The sequence below is a fragment of the Mustelus asterias genome, chromosome 14, assembly GCF_964213995.1.
Source record: "Mustelus asterias chromosome 14, sMusAst1.hap1.1, whole genome shotgun sequence".
Classification (NCBI taxonomy): domain Eukaryota; kingdom Metazoa; phylum Chordata; class Chondrichthyes; order Carcharhiniformes; family Triakidae; genus Mustelus; species Mustelus asterias.
In genome coordinates, this window is record NC_135814.1 from 1,792,407 (window position 1) to 1,815,198 (window position 22,792).

At 50.9% G+C, this 22,792-nt stretch overlaps 3 protein-coding genes across 3 annotated transcripts in view; 1 reads left to right on the forward strand and 2 right to left on the reverse strand.

Annotated features, from left to right (window-relative positions):
* LOC144503458 (insulin-like growth factor-binding protein 2) overlaps nucleotides 1-13,874 on the forward strand; it is a 55,356-nt gene extending 41,482 nt beyond the window's left edge. Inside the window, exons 2-4 of the mRNA XM_078227789.1 lie at nucleotides 8,153-8,358; nucleotides 9,508-9,648; nucleotides 12,409-13,874. Of these exons, the coding sequence (XP_078083915.1) occupies nucleotides 8,153-8,358; nucleotides 9,508-9,648; nucleotides 12,409-12,573 (512 nt within the window). The 3' untranslated portion in view covers nucleotides 12,574-13,874. The remainder of the gene's footprint in view (nucleotides 1-8,152; nucleotides 8,359-9,507; nucleotides 9,649-12,408) is intronic.
* The window catches only part of LOC144503448 (natural resistance-associated macrophage protein 1-like), a 432,123-nt gene that overhangs the window by 241,839 nt on the left and 167,492 nt on the right, over nucleotides 1-22,792 (reverse strand). The gene's annotated exons all lie outside the window — the stretch shown is intronic.
* The window catches only part of igfbp5b (insulin-like growth factor binding protein 5b), a 29,099-nt gene continuing 27,078 nt past the window's right edge, over nucleotides 20,772-22,792 (reverse strand). The window contains exon 4 of the mRNA XM_078227745.1: nucleotides 20,772-21,462. Within this exon, the coding sequence (XP_078083871.1) occupies nucleotides 21,340-21,462 (123 nt within the window). The 3' untranslated portion in view covers nucleotides 20,772-21,339. The remainder of the gene's footprint in view (nucleotides 21,463-22,792) is intronic.

Sequence of the window (22,792 nt, forward strand, 5' to 3'; positions counted from 1 at the left end):
TTAGAGTCCTATGGACCCGGACCCCAAGGTCCTTCTGATCCTCCACAGTACTAAGAGTCTTTCCCTTTATATTGTACTCCTTCATCCCATTTGACCTGCCAAAATGGACCACTCCGCATTTATCTGGGTTGAAGTCCATCTGCCACTTCTCCGCCCAGTCTTGCATCCTATCTATATCCCTCTGTAATTTCTGACATCCCTCCAGACTATCCACAACCCCACCAACCTTCGTGTCGTCGGCAAACTTCCCAACCCATCCCTCCACTTCCTCATCCTGGTCATTTATGAAAATGACAAACAGCAAGGGTCCCAGAACAGATCCCTGGGGCACTCCACTGGTGACCGACCTCCAATTAGAAAAAGACCCATCTATACACACTCTCTGCCTCCTTTGGGCAAGCCAGTTCTGGATCCACAGGGCAGCACCCCCTTGGATCCCATGCCCTCTCACTTTTTCTAGAAGCCTTGCACGGGGGACCTTATCGAACGCCTTGCTAAAATCCATATAAACCACATCTACCGCTTTCCCTTCGTCAATGTGTTTAGTCACATTTTCGAAGAACACCAGGCTCGTAAGGCACAATCTGCCTTTGACAAAGCCATGCTGAGTATTCTTGAGCATACTAAACCTCTCCAAATGCTCATAAATCTCGTCCCTCAGGATCTTCTCCATCAGCTTACCAACCACTGAGGTTAGACTCACCGGTCGGTAATTTCCTGGGCTATCCCTATTCCCCTTCTTGAAAATAGGAACCATATCCGCAATCCTCCGGCACCTCTCCCGTCTCCATCGACGACGCAAAGATCATCGCCAGAGGCTCTGCGATCTCTTCCCTCGCCTCCCACAGTAACCTGGGGTACATCCCATCCGGACCCGGCGACTTATCTATCTTGATGCCATTCAAAGATTCCAGCACAACCTCTTTGTTAAAGTCCACATACTCAATCTTTTCAGTCCACCGCAAGCCCACAGTACATCCACCCAGGTCCTTCTCCTCTGTGAAAACCGAGGCAAAATACTCATTAAGCACCTCTGCCATTTCTACTGGTTCCATACTGATTTTCCCGCCTTCACCTTTTATAGGTTCTGCTCCTCCATCAGGTATATCCGGAGAGGTATTTGTTACGATGGAATCCCATTGGATCGGTCCATGTTCATTTGTAAAAACAGAATGCGGGAGACACACAGCGACTGAGAGAGGGAGGGGGAGGGGGAGAGGGGGAGACACGGCCGGGGTTCTGTGGCCTCCAGGGGGCGTTTCTCTCAGCAGCAGGAGATGGCTTGCCATTGGCTGGTGGCGGGATCTTCTGGTCTTGCCATTGTCAATGGGATTTCTCACTGCTGGGAAACTGGGGTGGGGGATTGCCATCGGTGGGGGCAGGAGACCCCACTGGTGTGAAGAGCTGTAAGATCGGGCCCAGAGTTAATGTTTCGAGTCTGTCTCATTCTTCATCAGAGTTGGAGAGGGGGCAATGTGCTCGATTTTGTTCTGTACAAGAGGGGATGCAATAAATTGAGGGCAACGCGATGAGGCTAAGGAACAAGAGGCTTTATTGCCCGTGAACAATGAACAGGGTCAGACACAACAACTGTGTGACTGGAACTTCTTCCTGGCTCCAACTGTGAATCCCCTCCCTGTCCCAGGCAGGAAGAGAATGGGTGACCACCAGACAGAGCAAGAGAGCTCGGAGGCAGTGCAGGAATCTCCTGTGGCCGTTCCCCAGCAAAGCAGAGATACTGTTTTGGATACTGTTGAGGGGAATGGCCTTTCAGGGGAAAACAGCAACAGCCAAATCCGTTGCACCACGGTTGGTTCTGCTGCAGAGGGGAGGGGTAAAAAGTGTGGGAATGCAATAGTTATCGGGGATTCAATTGTAAGGGGAATAGACAGGCGTTTCTGTGGCTGCAAACGGGACCCCAGGATGGGATGTTGCCTCCCTTGTGCTGGGGTCAAGGATGTCTCAGAGCGGCTGCTGGACATTCTGAAGGGGGAGGGTGAACAGCCAGTGGTCGTAGTACACGCGGGTACAGGCGACATAGGTAAAAAAAGGCTGAGGTCCTAAAAGCAGAATACAGGGAGTGAGGAAGAAAGTTGAGAAATCAGACCTCAAAGGTCGTGATCTCAGGATCACTACCGGTGCCACGTGCTAGTCAGAGTAGAAACAGCAGGATACATAGGATAAACATGTGGCTGAAGCGATGGTGTGAGGGGAGAGTTTTAGATTCCTGGGATATTGGGACCGGTTCTGGGGGAGGTGGGACCTGTACAAACTGGACGGGTTACACCTGGGCAGGACTGGGACTGATGTCCGAGGGGACATGTTTGCTAGAGTGATTGGGGAGGGTTTAAACTAAAATGCCAGGGGGATGGGAACCTTTGCAAGGAGTCAGAGGAGGGGAATCAAGGACAAAACCAAAGACAAAGGAATGAGAAAAGTGATTGGCAGAGAAACCAAGGGCCAGATCCAAAAAGTGCCTCAGTGAAAAATAGTGGGAATGGACAAGTGATGATAAAAAGAACAAAGAAAATTACAGCACAGGAACAGGCCCTTTGGCCCTCCAAGCCTGCACTGACCATGCTGCCCGACTGCACTAAAACCCCCTCCCCTCCCGGGGACCATATCCCTCTATTCCCATCCTATTCATGTACTTGTCAAGACACCCCTTAAAAGTCACTACCGTATCCACTTCCACTACCTCCCCCAGCAATGAGTTCCAGGCACCCACCACCCTCTGTGTAAAAAATCTACCTCGTACATCTCCTTTAAACCTTGCCCCTCACACCTTAAACCGGTCCCCCCTAGTAACTGACTCTTCCACCCTGGGAAAAAGCTTCTGACTATCCACTCTGTCCATGCCTCTCATAATCTTGTAGACTTCTATCAGGTCTCCCCTCAACCTCCGTCGCTCCAGTGAGAACAAACCAAGAGTGAATAAAGTGAATTAATTGATTGTGTAAATAGACATAAACGGGTATGATGTAGTCAGCATTATGGAGACATGGCTGCAGGATGACCAGGGGTAGGAACAAAATATCATAGAAATAATAGAAACCCTACAGTACAGAAAGAGGCCATTCGGCCCATTGAGTCTGCACCGACCACAATCCCACCCAGGCCCTACCCCCATATCCCTACATATTTTACCCACTAATCCCTCTAACCTACGCATCTCAGGACACTAAGGGGCAATTTTAGCATGGCCAATTAACCTAACCCGCACATCTTTGGACTGTGGGAGGAAACCGGAGCACCCGGAGGAAACCCACGCAGACACGAGGAGAATGTGCAAACTCCACACAGACAGTGACCCGAGCCGGGAATCGAACCCAGGTCCCTGGAGCTGTGAAGCAGCAGTGCTAACCACTGTGCTACCGTGCCGCCCTAATATTGAGGGGTATTTAGCATTTAGGAAAGACAGACAAAAAGAAAGCTGGTAGAGTTACACTGCTGGTTAAAGAAGAACCAACATCATACTGAGGAAGGAGATATTAGTTCCAACAATGTGGAATTGTTAATTAATCTCTGCCGCTATCTCTTTTAGAAGCCTAGGGTGTAGACCATCAGGTACTAGGAGTAGTTATTTTAGTCCTTTGCATTTCTCCAATGCTTTATCTCTGCTGATATTAATTTCCTCACTTTTTCACCCCTCGGTTACCATCTGTTTCTGGTATGGAACTTCTGTGAACACAGACACAAAATATGTGTTCAATGTCTCTGCTGTTTCCTCACTGCTAATAGTAATTTCTCCTATCTCGGTCTCTCAGAGACGAACATTTGCTTTAGCTACTCTCTTCCTTTTTGTTTGCGAGTGCTAGTTTTATGTTCCTGTTTAGTTTACTCTCCTGTTCTATTTTCTGTTATTTATATTTGGTGACCATTTGCTGGTTTTTAAAATATTCCCAATCTGAGATTTACTGTTATTTTTCCAACATTGTGAGCGTCTTCCTTCAGTCTAATCCCCGGGGGAAATGAACCTTGCTGAGCTTTTGTTTTTCAATGGAATGTATTTTAGTTGAATATTTAGAATTGTTTTTTAAATGTTTCTCTCTGTTTCTTTCTCAGCGTAGTTTTTAGTTTATTTAGCCAATCAGCTTTAGCCAGTTCTCCCCTCACATCTATGTAAGTGACTTTGTTTAAATTTAAGGTTTGTGTTGGAACCAGAATGTGGAATTCAATGGTATTATTATGATTACTATTTCCCAGTGAATTATTTACTATGACATTACTAATTATCCCAGCTTCATTACAAAGTACAAGATCTAAGATAGCTTCATGTTCCTGTCACAAAAACATTCCACAAGTTCATAGTCTAGAGGACTCCTGAAAATTTGATTGTTGTGGTCGATGTGGAGATTAAAGCCCCCCGCAATTATTATACTGCCTCCGTTACAGTTCCAATAATTTCTAAGTTTAAAAACAAAATACTGTGGATTCTGGAATCTGAAACAAAAACAGAAAATGCTGGAAAATCTCAGCAGGTCTGACAGTATCTGTGGGGAGAGAATCGAGCCAACGTTTCGAATCAGGATGGCCCTTTGTCAGAGTCCAATAATTTCTTGTTTAATGCTGTGCCCAATGGTATAACTACTGTTAGGGGATCTAGAACCTACTCTCACCAGTGTTTCTGACTCCTGCTATTCCTAATTTCCACCCAGACTGATTCTACTTCATGATCTTTTGAGCCAAAGTCCTTTTTCACTAAAGTTCTAAAGTTATCCTTTAATGCCATAGCAACCTCGCCTCCTTTGCCCTTCTGTCAGTAGCAGCAGTGTGTACCATCTACAAGATGCACTGTAACAACCCACCAAGGCTCCTTCAACAGCACCTTCCAAACCCACGACTTCTACCACCTAGAAGGATAAGAGCAGCAGATACCTGGGAACAGAGGTTCCCCTCCAAGCAGTTAAAAAGGCAAATGGTCTGTTTGGCCTTCATTGCAAGAGGACTTGAGTACAGGAGGAAGGAAGTCTTACTACAGCTGCACAGGACCAGTCACCATCCTGACTTGGAAATATATAGGCCTTTCCTTCACTGTCCCTGAAACTCCCTCCCTAACAGCACTGTGGATGTACCTACAACACAGGGACTGCAGTGGTTCAAGAGGCAGCTCACCACCACCTTCTCAAGGGCGACTGGGGATGGGCAATAAATGCTGGTCTAGCCACCGACGCCCACATCCCATGAATTAATTTTTAAAAACCACTATATAACCCTGTCTCTGTAATGACAATTCCGGTTATTTCTATTTGTGGCTGGTTTTATCTTGTTGCTGATGCTCCATACATTCAGCCAATCAGCTATTATTATTGCAACTATGATTTGCATCGACCTTATTCACTGATGCATTATTATTGTTCAACATTCTGTCCCACTCTGGTTTCACCCACATTGCTTAACAAGTGCCTCGCCGCTCCTCTTTGCCTTTCTAATCTCCCCTCGCCCCTTCCACCTTTTAGTAGAAAGTCCTACCCACAGATCTCGCTGTGCCAGGACACTGGCCCAGCCCGGTTAAAGTGATGGCCCTTCCAGTACAGAAACTCCTCTCTCTTTCCTGTATATTGGTACCAGAGCCCCATAACTCAAAGCTCCCTCTCCCTGCACTACTCTTTTAGCCACATAAACTCAGAAACATAAAAGCAATCAGAGCTTTTTTTAAATACATTAAACTGAAGAGAGAAGCAAAAGAAAGCATTGCCCCTCAGAGAATGAAACTGGAGGAGTCTTTATGGGGAACAAGGGAATGTCAGAGGAGTTAAATCGATCTTTTGCATCGGTCTTTACTGTAGCGAATACCACAAACATCCCAGTAACAGTAAAAAATACTGGGGAGGAATTAAATACAGTCACCATCACCTGAGAATTGAGACAAACTAATGGGGTTAAAGGCTGACAATCCCCTGGATCTGACGGTTTGCACCCCAGGGTCTTGAAGCAGGAGCTCCAGAGATTGTGGATGCATTGGCAGTAAATTTCCAAAAATCCTTGGATCCTGGAACTGTGCCACAGGATTGGAAAGCTGCCAATCTGGTACCCTTGTTCAAAAAGGGAAAGGGGCAAAATTCAGGAAACGACAGGCCAGTTAGTCTAACTTCAGTTATTGGGAAAATATTGGAATGGGTTATTAAGGAGAGAATAGCAGTGCATTTGGAAAGTCACAATCTGATCAAGCAGAGACCGCACTGCTTCATGAAGGGGAAATCATCTCTGACAAATTTACCCCAGTTCTTTGAGGAGTTATCAGCCAGAGTAGATAAAGGAGAACCAGTCGATGTTGTATATTTGGATTTTCAAAAGACATTTGATAAGGTGCCACACAAAAGGCTGCTACACAAAACAGGAGTCATGGTGTTGGAGATAATATTCTGGCATGGATAGAGGATTGGCCAATGAACAGGAAGCAGCCAGTAACGACAAGGGGGTCTTTCTCGTGTGGAATTGGATCCTCCCCTTCTCACCACAAGTGTGTCCCTAACCGTGAAGAGATGTTTTTAACTCTGGCACTGGGCTGGCAACACAATCTTCATAGCTCCTGGTCACAGAGAAACATAGAAAATAAGAGCAGGAATCTTCTCCAGTGTTCAATGTGACCATGTCTGATCCTCTAACTCAACACCCTTCTCCTGTCCTCCCCATATCCATTGACCCCTTTAGCATCTAGAAATCTATCTATCTCTTTCTTAAATATATTGAGTGGTTTGGCCGCTGCAGCTTTCTGAGGTAGAGAATTCCACAGATTTACCACCCTCTGAGTGAAGACATTTCTCCTTCTCTCAGTCCTAAGTGGCCCACCTCATATCCTGAGACTGTGACTCCTTGTTCCAGACTCCCCAGCCAGAGGATACAACATCCCTGTATTCAGTCTGTCCAGCCCTGTCAGAATTTTATATGTTTCAATGAGATCCCCTCTCATTTTTCTAAACTCCAATGAATACAGGCCCAGTCAACGCAATCTCTCCCCAGACAACAATCCTGCCACCCCAGGAATCAATCTGGTGAACCTTCGCTGTGCTTCCTCTATGGCAAGTCTATCCTTCTTTAGATAAAGAGACCAAAACTGCACACAATACTCCAGATGTGGTCTCATCAAGGTTCTGTACAGCTGCAGTAATATACCCTTGCTCCTGTACTCAAATCCTCTTGCAATGAAGACCAACATACCATTTGCCTTCTTAACTGCTTCCTGTCCCTGTGTGCTTGCTTTCAGTGACTGATGTACAAGGACAGCCAGATCCCTCTGCACATCAACATTTCCCAGTCAATCATTACTAATACTCTGCTTTTCTTATTCTCCATCCGACGTGGTTATACTGCCTCTGTCACATATTGGCCACTCACTCAACTTGTCTAAATCACCTTGAGGCGCCAGGGACCCGGGTTCAATTCCAGCCTTGGGTGACTGTGTGGAGTTTGCACGTTCCCCCGGGTGCTCTGGTTTCCTCCCACAGTCTGAAAGACGTGCTGGTTAGGGTGCATTGGCCGTGCTAAATTCTCCCTCAGTGTACCCGAACAGGCGCTGGAGTGTGGCGACTAGGGGAATTTCACAGTAACTTCATTGCAGTGTTAATGTTAGCCTACTTATGACTCATAAATTAACTTTAACTTTTAACTTTAACTTAAACTTCTGAAGCCTCTTAGCACCTCCTCTTTGCTCACATTCCTACCAGTTATGCATCTTCAGCAAACTTGGAAATATTATGTTTGGTTTCCTCATCATTGGTGTATATTGTGAATAACTGGAGCAGAAGCACTGGTCCCCGTGAGACCCCCTTAGTTACTGTCTTCCAGTTCAAAAAAGACCCATTTATTCCAAATCTATTTTCCTGTCTGGTATCCAATTCTCAATCCATGCCAACACATTACCCCCAATACCACGTGCTTTAATTTTACACACAACCTCTTATGTGGGACTTTATCAAAAGCTTTCTGAAAATATAACACAATCTTCAGAGTTCCTGGTCACTTTGCAGGTGATTATAAACCCCAACTTTCCAAAATACTTCATTAGCTGTAACACACATTGTAATATCCTGTGGTGGTGAAAGGCGCTATAGAAATGCAAGTTAAAGTGTTCCCTCTCTCTTGTGTGTCCAACAGTCAGTCTTTCCTCACATTTCACCCTCTCAATCTCTCTTTATCTTTGCAATGACAGGTGGAGAAGGCCACGGTGAGCGATTGAATACTGAACTCATTGACAATCATTTAAATTACCCAAACGTCAGTGTGCTGGGTCGGAAGCCAGTCAGAGTGGGCTCAAAGACAACGGCAGTGATTCGCGAGCGCAACAACGCGCAGTGGCGATCCATGGATCGAAGCGGCAAAGCCAATGAGGAGGCACGGCGACCATGGCCCCAGCTGGTAAACCAATAGCCAGAGGTTCCGTCGGAGCTTTAACTCTATTGCAGACAGACTGAGCAGCTAACACTCGATTGTAACTGACTGCACTGACACTTCCCCCAGCAGCTCAGTGAAGATTTGATCGCAGGCAGAGCTTACACTGTAACCCCCAGTCCCAGTGACTGCCACACTGGAAGCTCCACATCCACTTACTCACCTGCTCTGTCTGTGGAACCTGTCACATCGCATGCTTCCACCTCTCCATCCCTCTTTCCCTGCACTCACCATCTCTCTTATTTTAAACCTTGATTGCTCTGTTTTTCTCTCTCTCTCTCTCTGTACCTCTCTCAGTCTCTCTATCTCTGTCCTTTCATTTCTCTGTCTGCCTCTCTCTCTGTCAGTCCCTCTCTGTCTCTTTATGCCACTCTCTGCCTCTGTGTGTGCCTCTGTCTCGCCCTTTCTCTCTGTGTACCTCTCTCAGGCTCCCGATCTCTGTCCTTTTATTTATCTCCCTGTTGCTGTCTCGCTCACTGTGCCACTGTGTCGCTCCCTCTGTCTCTAGCTCATTCCCACTCTGTGTCACCCTCTACCACTCTCCAATTATTTTTTACTCACACACACATCTATTTATGTGCATGCGTGAATCTGTCTTCCCAAGACCTGGTCATTTCTGCTGAGCAGGTTGAGTTGCTGTGTGAGCTGATGCAGAGTAAGGAGCGTTACTGCGTTACATAACACTTCAATTGTTATTGGTGCGATTTCAGAAAGCGATGGAATGTCTGTTAACAGCTTTCATCTAAATCCTTCCTGAATTTGAACACCTCGATTAAATCCCCCGTAACCGTCTCTGCTCCAAGGAGAACAATCCCAGCTTCTCCAGTCCCTCTCCACAGTAACTGAAATCCCTCATCCCTGGGAACATTCTAGTAAATCTCCCTCTGCACCCTCTGCAAGGCCCTGACATCCTTCCAAAAGCGCGGATACAACACTCCCGCCTGTCGTGTGTTTTGTAAAGATTAAAGTGAGATGTTGCAGAAGCTGGAAAGACATTCTCTGCAGTGATGAAAGTCAGTACACTCTGTATAACAGCTCAGTCAGTTCAAACTGCTTCTGATCATGTCCCTTGTCTTCTCTTTATTCTGAACCTTGACCTTCTGTCCCTGTGGACAGACAACTTGCCAAGTGGAGCTAGACCAGGTCTTGGAGAGAATTTCATCTCTGCGCCTCCCAGATGAGCGCGGTCCACTGGAACACCTCTATTCACTGCACATTCCCAACTGTGACTGGCAAGGTCTTTATAACCTCAAACAGGTAAATCTGTCTAACCCCGTGCTGTACCTGTTCTGGGAGTGTTTGATGGGGACAGTGTCGAGGGAGCTTTACTCTGTATCTAACCCCGTGCTGTACCTGTCCTGGGAGTGTTTGATGGGGACAGTGTCGAGGGAGCTTTACTCTGTATCTAACCCCGTGCTGTACCTGTCCTGGGAGTGTTTGATGGGGACAGTGTCGAGGGAGCTTTACTCTGTATCTAACCCCGTGCTGTACCTGTCCTGGGAGTGTTTGATGGGGACAGTGTAGAGGGAGCTTTACTCTGTATCTAACCCCGTGCTGTACCTGTCCTGGGAGTGTTTGATGGGGACAGTGTAGAGGGAGCTTTACTCTGTATCTAACCCCGTGCTGTACCTGTCCTGGGAGTGTTTGATGGGGACAGTGTAGAGGGAGCTTTACTCTGTATCTAACCCCGTGCTGTACCTGTCCTGGGAGTGGTTGATGGGGACAGTGTAGAGGGAGCTTTACTCTGTATCTAACCCCGTGCTGTACCTGTCCTGGGAGTGTTTGATGGGGGACAGTGTAGAGGGAGCTTTACTCTGTATCTAACCCCGTGCTGTACCTGTCCTGGGAGTGTTTGATGGGGGCAGTGTAGAGGGAGCTTTACTCTGTATCTAACCCCGTGCTGTACCTGTCCTGTGAGTGTTTGATGGGGGACAGTGTAGAGGGAGCTTTACTCTGTATCTAACCCCGTGCTGTACCTGTCCTGGGAGTGTTTGATGGGGACAGTGTAGAGGGAGCTTTACTCTGTATCTAACCCCGTGCTGTACCTGTCCTGGGAGTGTTTGATGGGGGCAGTGTAGAGGGAGCTTTACTCTGTATCTAACCCCGTGCTGTACCTGTCCTGGGAGTGTTTGATGGGGACAGTGTAGAGGGAGCTTTACTCTGTATCTAACCCCGTGCTGTACCTGTCCTGTGAGTGTTTGATGGGGGACAGTGTAGAGGGAGCTTTACTCTGTATCTAACCCCGTGCTGTACCTGTCCTGGGAGTGTTTGATGGGGACAGTGTAGAGGGAGCTTTACTCTGTATCTAACCCCGTGCTGTACCTGTCCTGGGAGTGTTTGATGGGGACAGTGTAGAGGGAGCTTTACTCTGTATCTAACCCCGTGCTGTACCTGTCCTGGGAGTGTTTGATGGGGGCAGTGTAGAGGGAGCTTTACTCTGTATCTAACCCCGTGCTGTACCTGTCCTGAGAGTGTTTGATGGGGGCAGTGTAGAGGGAGCTTTACTCTGTATCTAACCCCGTGCTGTACCTGTCCAGGGTGTGTTTGATGGGGACAGTGTAGAGGGAGCTTTACTCTGTATCTAACCCCGTGCTGTACCTGTCCTGGGAGTGTTTGATGGGGACAGTGTAGAGGGAGCTTTACTCTGTTTCTAACCCCGTGCTGTACCTGTCCTGATTATTGAAGGGTAGTTACGGATGAAGGGTTGGGATGATTAGTGTAAATGGGAGGGGGGGAGGGTGGGTGAGGTGGGGAGAGGGGGAGGGTGGGGTGGGGAGAGGGGGAGGGTGGGGAGAGGGGGAGGGTGGGGTGGGGAGAGGGGGAGGGTGGGGTGGGGGGAGGGTGGGGTGGTGAGAGGGGGAGGGTGGGGTGGTGAGAGGGGGAGGGTGGACTGGGGGGAGAGGGGGTGGGGTATGGGGAGAGGGGGATGGGGTGGGGGGAGGGTGGGGTGGGGGAGAGGGCCGGGTGGGGTGGGGAGAGAGCGGGGTGGGGTGGGGAGAGTGGTAGGGTGGGGTGTGGGGAGAGGGGGGGTGTGGGGAGAGGGGGGGTGGGGTGGGGAGAGGGGGGATGGGGTGGGTGGGGTGGGGAGAGGGGGGATGGGGTGGGTGGGGTGGGGAGAGGGGGGGATGGGGTGGGTGGGGTGGGGAGAGGGGGGGATGGGGTGGGTGGGGTGGGGAGAGGGGGGGATGAGGTGGGTGGGGTGGGGAGAGGGGGGATGGGGTGGGTGGGGTGGGGAGAGGGGGGATGGAGTGGGTGGGGTGGGGAGAGGGGGGATGGGGTGGGTGGGGTGGGGGGAGGGGGAGGGTGGGGGGGGTGGGGTGGGGAGAGGGGGGATGGGGTGGGTGGGGGGAGGGTGGGGGGAGGGGGAGGGTGGGGGGGGTGGGGTGGGGAGAGGGGGGATGGGGTGGGTGGGGGGAGGGGGAGGGTGGGGAGAGGGGGGGTGGGGTGGGGAGAGGGGGGGTGGGGTGGGGAGAGGGGGGATGGGGTGGGGAGAGGGGGAGGGTGAGGTGGGGGAGGGTGAGGTGGGGAGAGGGAGAATGGGTGGGGCGGGGAGGGGGGGTGTGGGGAGGGGAGCGTGAGGTGGGGGGAGGGGGTGGGGTGAGGGGGAGGGTGGGGTGGGGGAGGGGGTGTGGGGCAGGGAGGGGGGGGGTGGGGTGGGGGAGGGGGATTGGGTGGGGGAAGGGGGGTGTGGGGCAGGGAGGGGGGAGGGTGGGGTGGGGGAGGGGATTGGGTGGGGGAAGGGGGCTGTGGGGCAGGGAGGGGGGAGCGTGGGGGGAGGGGGTGAGGTGAGGAGGAGGGTGGGGGAGGGTGGGGTGGGGGGAGGGGGATTGTGTGGGGTGGGGAAGGGGGGTGTGGGGCGGGGAGGGAGATGTGGGGCAGGGAGAGGGGAGCGTGGGGTGGGGGGAGGGGGATTGGGTGGGGGGAGGGGGGTGGGGGGAGGGGGATTGGGTGGGGTGGGGGGATAGTCTTTCGTGTGTCCCTGATCTCACTTCTTTCTCTATTGTGATTGGTTGACAGTGTAAGACCTCTCTGAATGGGCAGCGCGGTGAGTGCTGGTGTGTGAACCCACACACAGGGAAAGTCATCACAGGATCTCCCAAGGTGCGAGGGGACCCTGAATGTCATCGCTGCTGTGCCGTCCCAGAGCAGAATGCTGATCCACAGCCCCCAGCCACCCCCTAAATACTGAGGGAGGGGTGACGGGAGGGGGCAGGGCAGAGGGGCAGGGTGGCAGGGGAAGAATGGGAAGGGGAACTGATGGGGGTAAGTGGGGGTCAGTGACAGGTCAATGAGGATTCCAAAAACAGACAGAATGTCTGGACGCGAGCTACTCTGTTAGGAAACAAGGTGGGAATTTGGTATTTGGTGAGTTGTTGTCCGGTCGATCATTCCAGCCTCACCATCAGCTCCTCCTTCCACACTTAGTGCGAGTGTTGCCATCGATTGATGGTGATTATTGATCTGGTGTTTTGGAAGCTCTCGGCTTGGTGTTTTGTGTGTGTACCGGACATTTTGAATTGCTACAAGGAGCAGAGTTGGGCACAACACGACTCACTGTCTACTCTGACTGCCTGAAAAACAAACTAGAAACTGTCCAATCACAGCAGCAATGATCCTCGTGGTCATCCACACACACACTGGTATTCTGTGGAAAGAAGGATCTGACGTTTAAACACCACCTTTCGCTTCAGAGTGTCCTAAAGCGTGGAAAACCCACCACCAGTTCACTCTCAAACAGCAATCCTGGAACTCCCCTTCCTAACAGCACCGTGGATGTACCTACACCTCACCGCCTTTTAAGAAGAGTGCTCACCACCCCGTCCTCCGGGGTAACTCGGGTGGGTGAGAGTGTTGGCGGAACCAACCACCCATGAGTGAATTTAAAAATGTATTGTTTTGTGGTGATGTTGACTGATGGTTCAGTATTAGCCAGGGTACCAGATCCAAAAGGGGAGGGCGGTCCTGGCTGTCTTTGCCTTGTGGTCAGAGGGTCCTTTATGCACAGCAGGGGATCTCAGTTCAACACCTGATCTGATGGACATCACCTCAGAGTGAGATGGGCAATGGCTGTGAAATTCAGGACGGAAAAGTGAGAGTGGCCCAACGTGGCCAGAAGATTGAGAGCCCAGAGAGAGAGAGAGAGCTGGGAGTGAATGTACACAAATCATTAAAGGGGGCAGTACAAGTTGAGAAGGTTGTTAAAATAGCAGAGAAATTCCAGCTCTTCATTAACACAGGGAAGAGACACAACGTCAGGGAGTTATAGTAAACCCTTTATAAATCCCCGGTTAATCTACAGGGATTGTGTCCGGTTCTGGGCCCCACAGGGTGGGATGTCCAGGCCTTGGAGAGGATGTGGAGGGAGATTTACTGGAATGTTCCCAGGGATGAGGGGCTTCAGATAATGTGGAGAGACTGGGAAAGCTGGGATTGTTCTCCCCGGAGCAGAGAAGGTTCAACATGATGAAGGGTTTTGGCAGAGTAAATAAGGAGCACCTTGCTCCCAGTGACAGGAGGATGGGAAACCAGAAGGACACAGATTGAAAAGAATCGGGAAAAGAATCAGCGACAGAGATACGGAAAAATGTTTTCTCACAGCGAGTTGTTGTGGTCTGGAATTTCCTGTCTGAAAGGGAGGTGGAAACAGATTCACCGGGAGTGTTCAAAAGGGAATTGGAGGAAGAGTTGAACAGAAGGAATGTGGAGAGCTCTTCGGAAAGGGAAAGGAGTGTGAGACTAATTGGTTAGTTCTATCGAAGAGCTAGAACATGCACGATGGGCTGAGCAGCCTCCGGTGCTGTGGGATTCTATGGTTCAAAGTTGATGGAGGAGAGATTGAAGCCACGAGCTACTGATTGAGGGAAAAGCGTGCACTGACTGAGCTCAGGCAGAGAGATGTGACCTCAAATCACTGAGATATGGCTCTCTGAAATACTAATCCGGATGATCACATCCCATGCACGGGGACGTAACGCCTGAGCTGTGATAACATGCTGTTTACTGTAACTCACCATTACTGAGAATACACCTCACTGGGGGGTCAGCATTACACATTCAGCAACTATAGTACAAAACCCTCCCTCAACCCTCAGAACAGAACAAACACTTCACAGAGATCAGTTCTCGAAAACCAAACTACAAACAGATCCAATACACCCTGCGTTACTGACTGTATCTCTACTGATGTTAATCCAGCTCCCTCACACTGTCACTCAGTAACCCCTCTCCCCCCAGCACCCTGTGTTACTGACTGTATCTGTACTGATGTTGATCCTGCTCCCTCACACTGTCACTCAGTAACCCCTCTCCCCCAGCGCCCTGTGTTACTGACTGTATCTGTACTGATGTTAATCCAGCTCCCTCACACTGTCACTCAGTAACCCCTCTCCCCCAGCACCCTGTGTTACTGACTGTATCTGTACTGATGTTAATCCAGCTCCCTCACACTGTCACTCAGTAAACCCTCTCTCCCAGCCCCTGTGTTACTGACTGTATCCTATTGATGTTAATCCAACTCCCTCACACTATCACTCAGAACCCTCTCCCCCCCGCACCCTGTGTTACTGACTGTATCTGTACTGATGTTAATCCAGCTCCCTCACACTGTCACTCAGTAACCCCTCTCCCCCAGCGCCCTGTGTTACTGACTGTATCTGTACTGATGTTAATCCAGCTCCTCACACTGTCACTCAGTAACCCCTCTCTCCAGCACCCTGTGTTACTGACTGTATCTCTACTGATGTTAATCCAGCTCCCTCACACTGTCACTCAGTAACCCTCTCTCCCCAGCCCCTGTGTTACTGACTGTATCCCTATTGATGTTAATCCAGCTCCCTCACACTATCACTCAGAAACCCCTCTCCCCCCGCACCCTGTGTTACTGACTGTATCTGTACTGATGTTAATCCAGCTCCCTCACACTGTCACTCAGTAACCCCTCTCCCCCAGCGCCCTGTGTTACTGACTGTATCTGTACTGATGTTAATCCAGCTCCCTCACACTGTCACTCAGTAACCCCTCTCTCCCAGCACCCTGTGTTACTGACTGTATCTGTACTGATGTTAATCCAGCTCCCTCACACTGTCACTCAGTAACCCCTCTCCCCCCAGCACCGTGTTACTGACTGTATCCCTATTGATATTAATCCCAGCTCCTCACACTGTCACTCAGTAACCCCTCTCCCCCCAGCACCCCTGTGTTACTGACTGTATCTGTACTGATGTTAATCCAGCTCCCTCACACTGTCACTCAGTAACCCCTCTCCCCCAGCCCTGTGTTACTGACTGTATCTGTACTGATGTTAATCCAGCTCCCTCACACTGTCACTCAGTAACCCCTCTCCCCCCAGCACCCTGTGTTACTGACTGTATCTGTACTGATGTTAATCCAGCTCCCTCACACTGTCACTCAGTGACCCCTCTCCTCCTCCCCCCCTGTCCCCCCTCAGTTTTATTCTGTGTCCATGCTCTGGTTTACTGAGCTCCCCCCGGGGTTCTGACTTTGGGGTCAATCCACTCGGGTAGAGTTTTTGATCAGCAAATGGGGCAGTTTTGCTCCCTCTACAGAAGCCCTTTCTGATTTAGAGATTTGATATTCTTCATTCTGCAGCTGGGTCAGATCACTTGGCAGTGTCTTAACCTTCAGGTTGTTCGCTCACACTTCCTGGCTGATGTTTAAAGCGTTGATTCATCTTATGGCGAAATGTTTGCTGATTAAATATTACAAACTGTGTTTTTAATCTGTGCCGTGCATTCACAGTTTCAACAACATCTCAACAAGTCAGCCTTAGGAAAAGAAATGGTTATTCACTTCAATAAAACCCATACCCAAATCTAACCCTCTCTCCTTATCCCTCAACCGGTCTCCCCACACTCCTAAACCCACCTTAACCCGTATCCCTCTCCTTCACCCTCTCCCCCTCCCTCACCCCGAGCCTCTCCCCCTCCCTCCCTCACCCCCAGCCTCTCTCCCTCACTCACCCCCCAACCTCTCTCCCTCCCTCACCCCCCAGCCTCTCCCCCTCCCTCACCCCCCAGCCTCTCCCCCTCCCTCCCTCACCCCCAGCCTCTCTCCCTCCCTCACCCCCCAGCCTCTCTCCCTCCCCCACCCCCTCCCTCACCCCAGCCTCTCTCCCTCCCCCACCCCCTCCCTCACCCCCACCCTCTCTCCCTCCCTCACCCCCACCCTCTCTCCCTCCCTCACCCCCACCCTCTCTCCCTCCCTCACCCCCACCCTCTCTCCCTCCCTCACCCCCACCCTCTCTCCCTCTCCCACCCCCTCCCTCACCCCCACCCTCTCTCCCTCCCTCACCCCCACCCTCTCTCCCTCCCTCACCCCCACCCTCCCTCCCTCACCCCCAGCCTCTCCCCCCTACCAGCTCACTCCACCCGGCCAGGGATGTGGGTTGGTTCTGTGTGTGTGATGTTCAGTCTCTGCAGGAGCTCATTTTCCTGCTCAGTTTGAATGCAGTTTAGGGAAGTCCAGCCACACACTCTTTGATGTTTACATATCTTTATTAAATAAATGCTTTGTCATACCAAAAGACAAAGATGGAAGAGTAGATAAATTATAGTCGAATAAATAGCGTACAGTGTTCGTCAGAAATGTAGCAAAAAATATTTAGTACAAAACATTAAGCAGAATATTTGAGAAAACATTCTGTTGTGTTAGGCACAAGAGGAAGGTTCTCTTCCGTTGTAAGTTCAGGGGTTACACAGGTTGTGACAACTCAGTCAGGTGAAAGGTTATGCAGTGTGCCATTGACAATTAGAATATTTGAGAGGACACCTCAGATTGGCAGAGGTTCCTGAACCTCACAGTGTCCCAGAGGGTGTCACCTGGACCTCTCGATAAACCTCCCCTCCTCCTCCCACTGAGTGAGACCTCCTCTACGAGTGAAATGTCATCCCCTACCTCCCCCCTGCACACCCCCTCCTCCCCCCAGATAAACCTTTCCTCAAAACTCTTCCTGGCTTCATTTCCCCTCCAATCAATGAGAATATTCTCCCCTCTCCATTCACCCTTTCGAAAGGGAAACACTCTTATAGTTCTTGGGTCTCAGATTGAGTCTGAGTGCACTGGCAGGACTGGGGAGGACTGGCAGGACTGGGGGGAACTGGCAGGACTGAGGGGGCACTGGCAGGATCGAGGGGCACTGGCAGGATTGGGGGGGCCCTGGCAGGACTGAGGGGACACTGGCAGGTTTGAGGGGCAGTGGCAGGACTGGACGAGCAGTGGCAGGACTGGAGGGGGTGGAGGGTGACTGGCAGGATTGGAGGGCCCTGGTAGGATTGGGGGGGCCCTGGCAGAACTGGGGGGGGGGGGGGTTCTGGCAGGATTTTGGGGGGGGGGCCCTGGTAGGACTGGGGGGGCAACTGGCAGGACTGGGGGGGGGCAACTGGCAGGACTGGGGGGGGGCAACTGGCAGGACCGAGGGGCACTGGCAGGACTGAGGGGGGCACTGGCAGGACTGGGGGGGGGGGGGGGGGCGCTGGCAGGTTTGAGGACTCTGGGAGATTGCAATGAGAGTTTGCTGGAGTGGTGGTGATGGTGGAATGTTTGTAGAAACTTTCTCAGAATGTTGGTGGCACTGATACGGTGGGAATCCATCACCGGCCGGTGAGGGTATCACGTGCTGTTAACGTGAACCTTTTGGCAGGTTAATTGACGTAAACAAGTGGCCATTTCACAGGATAGTTCGGAGGAAACCTCTTGGTGTGAAACTGGAGTCACATTTCGCAGGCTGGGTCAGGACACAGAGTCCTTTGCCCAAAGGACATTGGTGAAGCTGTTTTTATGGCTATCAGGAAGTTTCATGAGAACTTTTCACTGAGACCAGTTTGCGATGGAATTCTCAACCTGGCCCAGTGCGAGATCTGAGCTCCCATTCTGAGGCTTATTAACCTAATCCTGCACTGCTGTACGCAGCAGTGGCACCCTGTGCTCTTTGCCCCACAGTAACCCACTGCTGCCTGGCACTGCCAACAGGTACCTGGCACACTGCATTGGCGACGGACCTGTATTGGTGACGGAACTCGCACCCTTCAGAAATGCTGCGACACATTTCAGGCACTGTATTACAATCATAGAATCCCTGTAGGGAGTATGGAGTCCATTCAGCCCATCAAGTCTGCACTGACCCACATTTTTATCTCACCCAAGTCCTATTCTCATAACCCCACATATTTACCCCCCTGATCCCCCTAACCTACACATCCTGGGACACTCAGGGGCAATTTAGCATGGCCAATCCACCTAACCCGCACATCTTTGGAGTGTGGGAGGAAACTGGAGCACCCAGAGGAAACCCACACAGACACGGGGTGGGCACAGTAAGAAGTCTCACAACACCAGGCTAAAGTCCAACAGGTTTATCTGGAATCACGAGCTTTTGGAGCGCTGCTCCTTCATCAGGTGCGTGGACCAGTCCAATGCCAGCAACTCCACATCACGACACGGGGAGAACGTGCAAACTCCACACAGACAGTCACCCCAGGCTGGAATCGAACCTGGGTCCTTGGCACTGTGAGGCAGCTGTGCTAACCACTGTACCACCGTGCTGCCCCTTTTGTCAGATCCCAGAGGGAGCACTTATACATTCAGGGAACAACTGGAGCCCCTCTCAACAGCAAAACTCTCCCAGTAACTCAGCCTGTAAGAGATAGGAGCAGGAGGAGACCATTCGGCCCATCGAGCTTGCTCCACCATTCCACATGAACATGGCTGATCTTGGGTTCCACTTTCCCCAGACTCTCCCCATCTCCCTGAGAGACCAACATCCATCTTTCCCAGCCTTAAATATACTCAACACTGAAGCATCCACATCCCTCTGCTATTGAGAATTCCAAAGATTCACAACCCTTTCTAAGTGAAGTAATTTCTCCCCAACTCAGTCCTAGCTGATCGGCCCCTTATCCTGAGTCTATCACCCCCCTGTTTCAGGTTCCCTGACCAGCGGTACGGGTCGGGGCGTCCAGTCAGAGGAGAGATGGAGCTGGAGGGCAGTGTTTGCATTTTGCCAAACCAGCTGCAATGAAGATAGAAGATAGGGTCAGCCCGACAGGGGCAAGGAGGGAGCCAGAATCAGACCTTATCATCTGAAGTTTTGGGAAAACATAAAACAGTGAAACAATAAATCAAAACATAGTAAAATATTCCAAATATTCCCCTCTTTAATTCCACACAAAATCCGTAAGGAGAGATTTCTCTTTACGAACGGTGTTTCGTTCCCACCCTGATATGGATGCATTTGGATTGTACAATTTTCCTGTTTAGTTTTGTGGACCCCACATCTCCTGGGCCGGTTTAACCCTTTCCTGTAAATTTCCCCACATGCAATTGGGGGTGACTGGATTCACCGCCCAGTATTGGAGCTGGAGGGTGGAGTGTGTGGGGGAATGGGGGGGTCCCAGCCAGAACGCTTTGAGCGCGGGACCCCCAGTGAAGAGAAGCTGAATCAGAGGTTCGTGACCTCTGCTGGAAGAGAGGACATCCTTCGATTGGGTTACGATGCCGCCCACTGTCAAAAAGCAGGGCAATGACTGGAAGGGTGGCCAGCTGATCAAAGGACTGAAGGGGCATCCGGTGCCCATAGAACCGCACCCTTCACCCCAAGGCAGAATGACACAGAAAATGCCACCCAGGGCTCCCCCGGGGCGAGTGACGACGTCCCAGCTAAGGTTAGTGTGCAGAGTGAACCTGTTCCAGTTCAGAACCTGCTCCCAATGGACCAAACACAGCAGCCAGGAGTTAGCCTCTCTCTGTCGCGGCTGGGGTGGCCACAGCTGGGCATGACCCCAAACTGGGATTTTCCCCCCAAAAACCAGTCCAACTTGGGGAGGGGAGGGAGAGGGGGAAGAGGGAGGAGAGGGGTGGGAGGAGGAAGGAGGGGAGGGAAGGGTTGAGAAGAGGAAGGGGGGATAGCCCTGCAGTACCTGCCTTTGACAATGTGGGGGCAGCACAAGCCTGAGTGCTATCGCTGCCTGTTGGTGGGAATCAGGTACTGCAGCCCAGGACACTGAGATTCTGCTTTGGGGTGGGGGGGGGGTGGGTGTTGTGGAGACATCCAGAAGGAGGTTAACACGTCTCAAATAACAAATGCATCCAATCACCAACCCCCCCGCCCCCCACTCCACACATCTAGTAAGCTTCCCCACCTTGGCACACAGTCTGAGGGAACCATCAATGCTGAATCTACACACGTCCATGGCTGTGTCCACCCACAGACTAACAGATCTCAATGATCAGGTTAGTGATACTGTCACCTTGCACTGTGAAGGAGATCCAATCCTGCCTGAGCAGCCACCCCCCCCCCCCCACCCCACCCCACCTCCCCCTCACCCCGCACCCAACCCCCATCCCCCACCAATTCCCCCGTTCCCCATCCAGACCGTCAGAAGGCAAGCAAGAAGGAGATCACACCAAACACCAGATCACCACATCCCCCTCGCCCAATCAGGATGCTGCCAGCTCAGTGGGATCCACGTGTTGGATAGCGGATCTCTCATCTCTCCAGTCACTGGCCGAGGGATCAGGTTTTATTTTAAGTGCCTTTCTTGGATTGGTAGAAATCTCCCGATGAGAAAAGGCATCTCAGGTTGTTAGAACACTGAGTCGCCCAATCCCACAACATTTCTCTCATCAAATTTCAGTCAAGGATGATTCTTCTGTTGAGATTGTATTGCCAAACAAAAGCTCACACAGGTTCAGCCAATCCGATGCCCCGAATAATAATAATAATAACAGAGTATTTTTTCAATTATTACACTTGAAGTTTTTGATGCACTCGCTGTCAAAGGTTTATAATCTTTAGTAACTAACCACTGGAGGGAAACCTCTGGAGGTGGCCAGCTTGTTGGAAGAGACTCGAGGAGGACGGTGCGGGGTGAAGACTCGAGGAGGACGGTGCGGGGTGAAGACTCGAGGAGGACGGTGCGGGGTGAAGGGATATCAGTCACTTTCAAAGCTGTGACACTGGAAATCGTGATGCAGGAAATCGGAGCCCGGTAGTTTGAGGCCGTTCTTGTTGACGCACCAGCACAGGCCCCGCCGCTTACCCTTTGATGGTTTGCACTGGAAACAGAAACCAATTCAAAACTCATCGTTAAACTCCGGGGAACCTCAAACTTGAGAAAGGAGCAACTGTCCAAGAGAGCAACAGGAACAGAGGAACCGTGTCAACACCTGCAGCATTTCTCACGGAAACTCTGCAAAGTGGGCGGCAAGGACAAGTTGGGCCGAAGGGCCTGTTTTCACGCTGTAAACTTCTCTGACTCTCTGACTTAAGTATGAGGCGGATAGTGACAGTTTCCAAGGGAACACAGGTTGGCCGAGTGAGCAGGTAAGGTTGAGAGGTGTGAATGATATGTTTTCTCAGGACGAACAATATAAAATAAAGAGTATGATTCGAATGCAGAGGCGCCGGAGGTTGTTGTGCCCAAATCACTGACGGTGAGAAAGTGATGGAAAAGGTCCACAGGAGATAGGGCTCTAGAGATGGTGGCGTTGGACTGGGGTGGGCACAGCAAGAAGGCTCACAGCACCAGGTTAAAGTCCAACAGGTTTATTTGGAATTGTGAGCTTTCGGAGCTCTGCTCCTTCATCAGGGGAGTAGAGGCAGGTTTAACAAACAGCATATATAGACAGAGCCACAATTGCAAGATAATCATTATCTTGGGAGAGGCTTTGGAACCTAAAGCTTGGGAAAACAGGACTGTAGAAGGTTCCTCAAACACTGGAAAAGACACAGCCTTTTAAATCAATGAAACATTCTGAGATAGAACTTGGGATTGATACAGGGCTATGGGGAGAGAGCGGGGGCAGTGGGATTAGTTTGGGGATTGATACAGGGCTATGGGGATAGAGCGGGGCAGTGGGATTAGTTTGGGATTGATACAGGGCTATGGGGATAGAGCGGGGCAGTGGGATTAGTTTGGGGATTGATACAGGGCTATGGGGATAGAGCGGGACTGTGGGATTAGTTTGGGGATTGATACAGGGCTATGGGGAGAGAGTGGGGCAGTGGGATTAGTTTGGGGATTGATACAGGGCTATGGGGAGAGAGTGGGGCAGTGGGATTAGTTTGGGGATTGATACAGGGCTATGGGGATAGAGCGGGACTGTGGGATTAGTTTGGGGATTGATACAGGGCTATGGGGAGAGAGCAGGGCAGTGGGATTAGTTTGGGGATTGATACTGGGCTATGGGGAGAGAGCAGGGCAGTGGGATTAGTTTGGGGATTGATACTGGGCTATGGGGAGAGAGCAGGGCAGTGGGATTAGTTTGGGATTGATACAGGGCAATGGGGAGAGAGCATGGCATCGATGGGCTGAATGGCCTGTGCTGTATCATCCTATGAAAAGAGGCCTTGCTGGAAGCTTTAAGGAACTCTGGCAATGCTCAC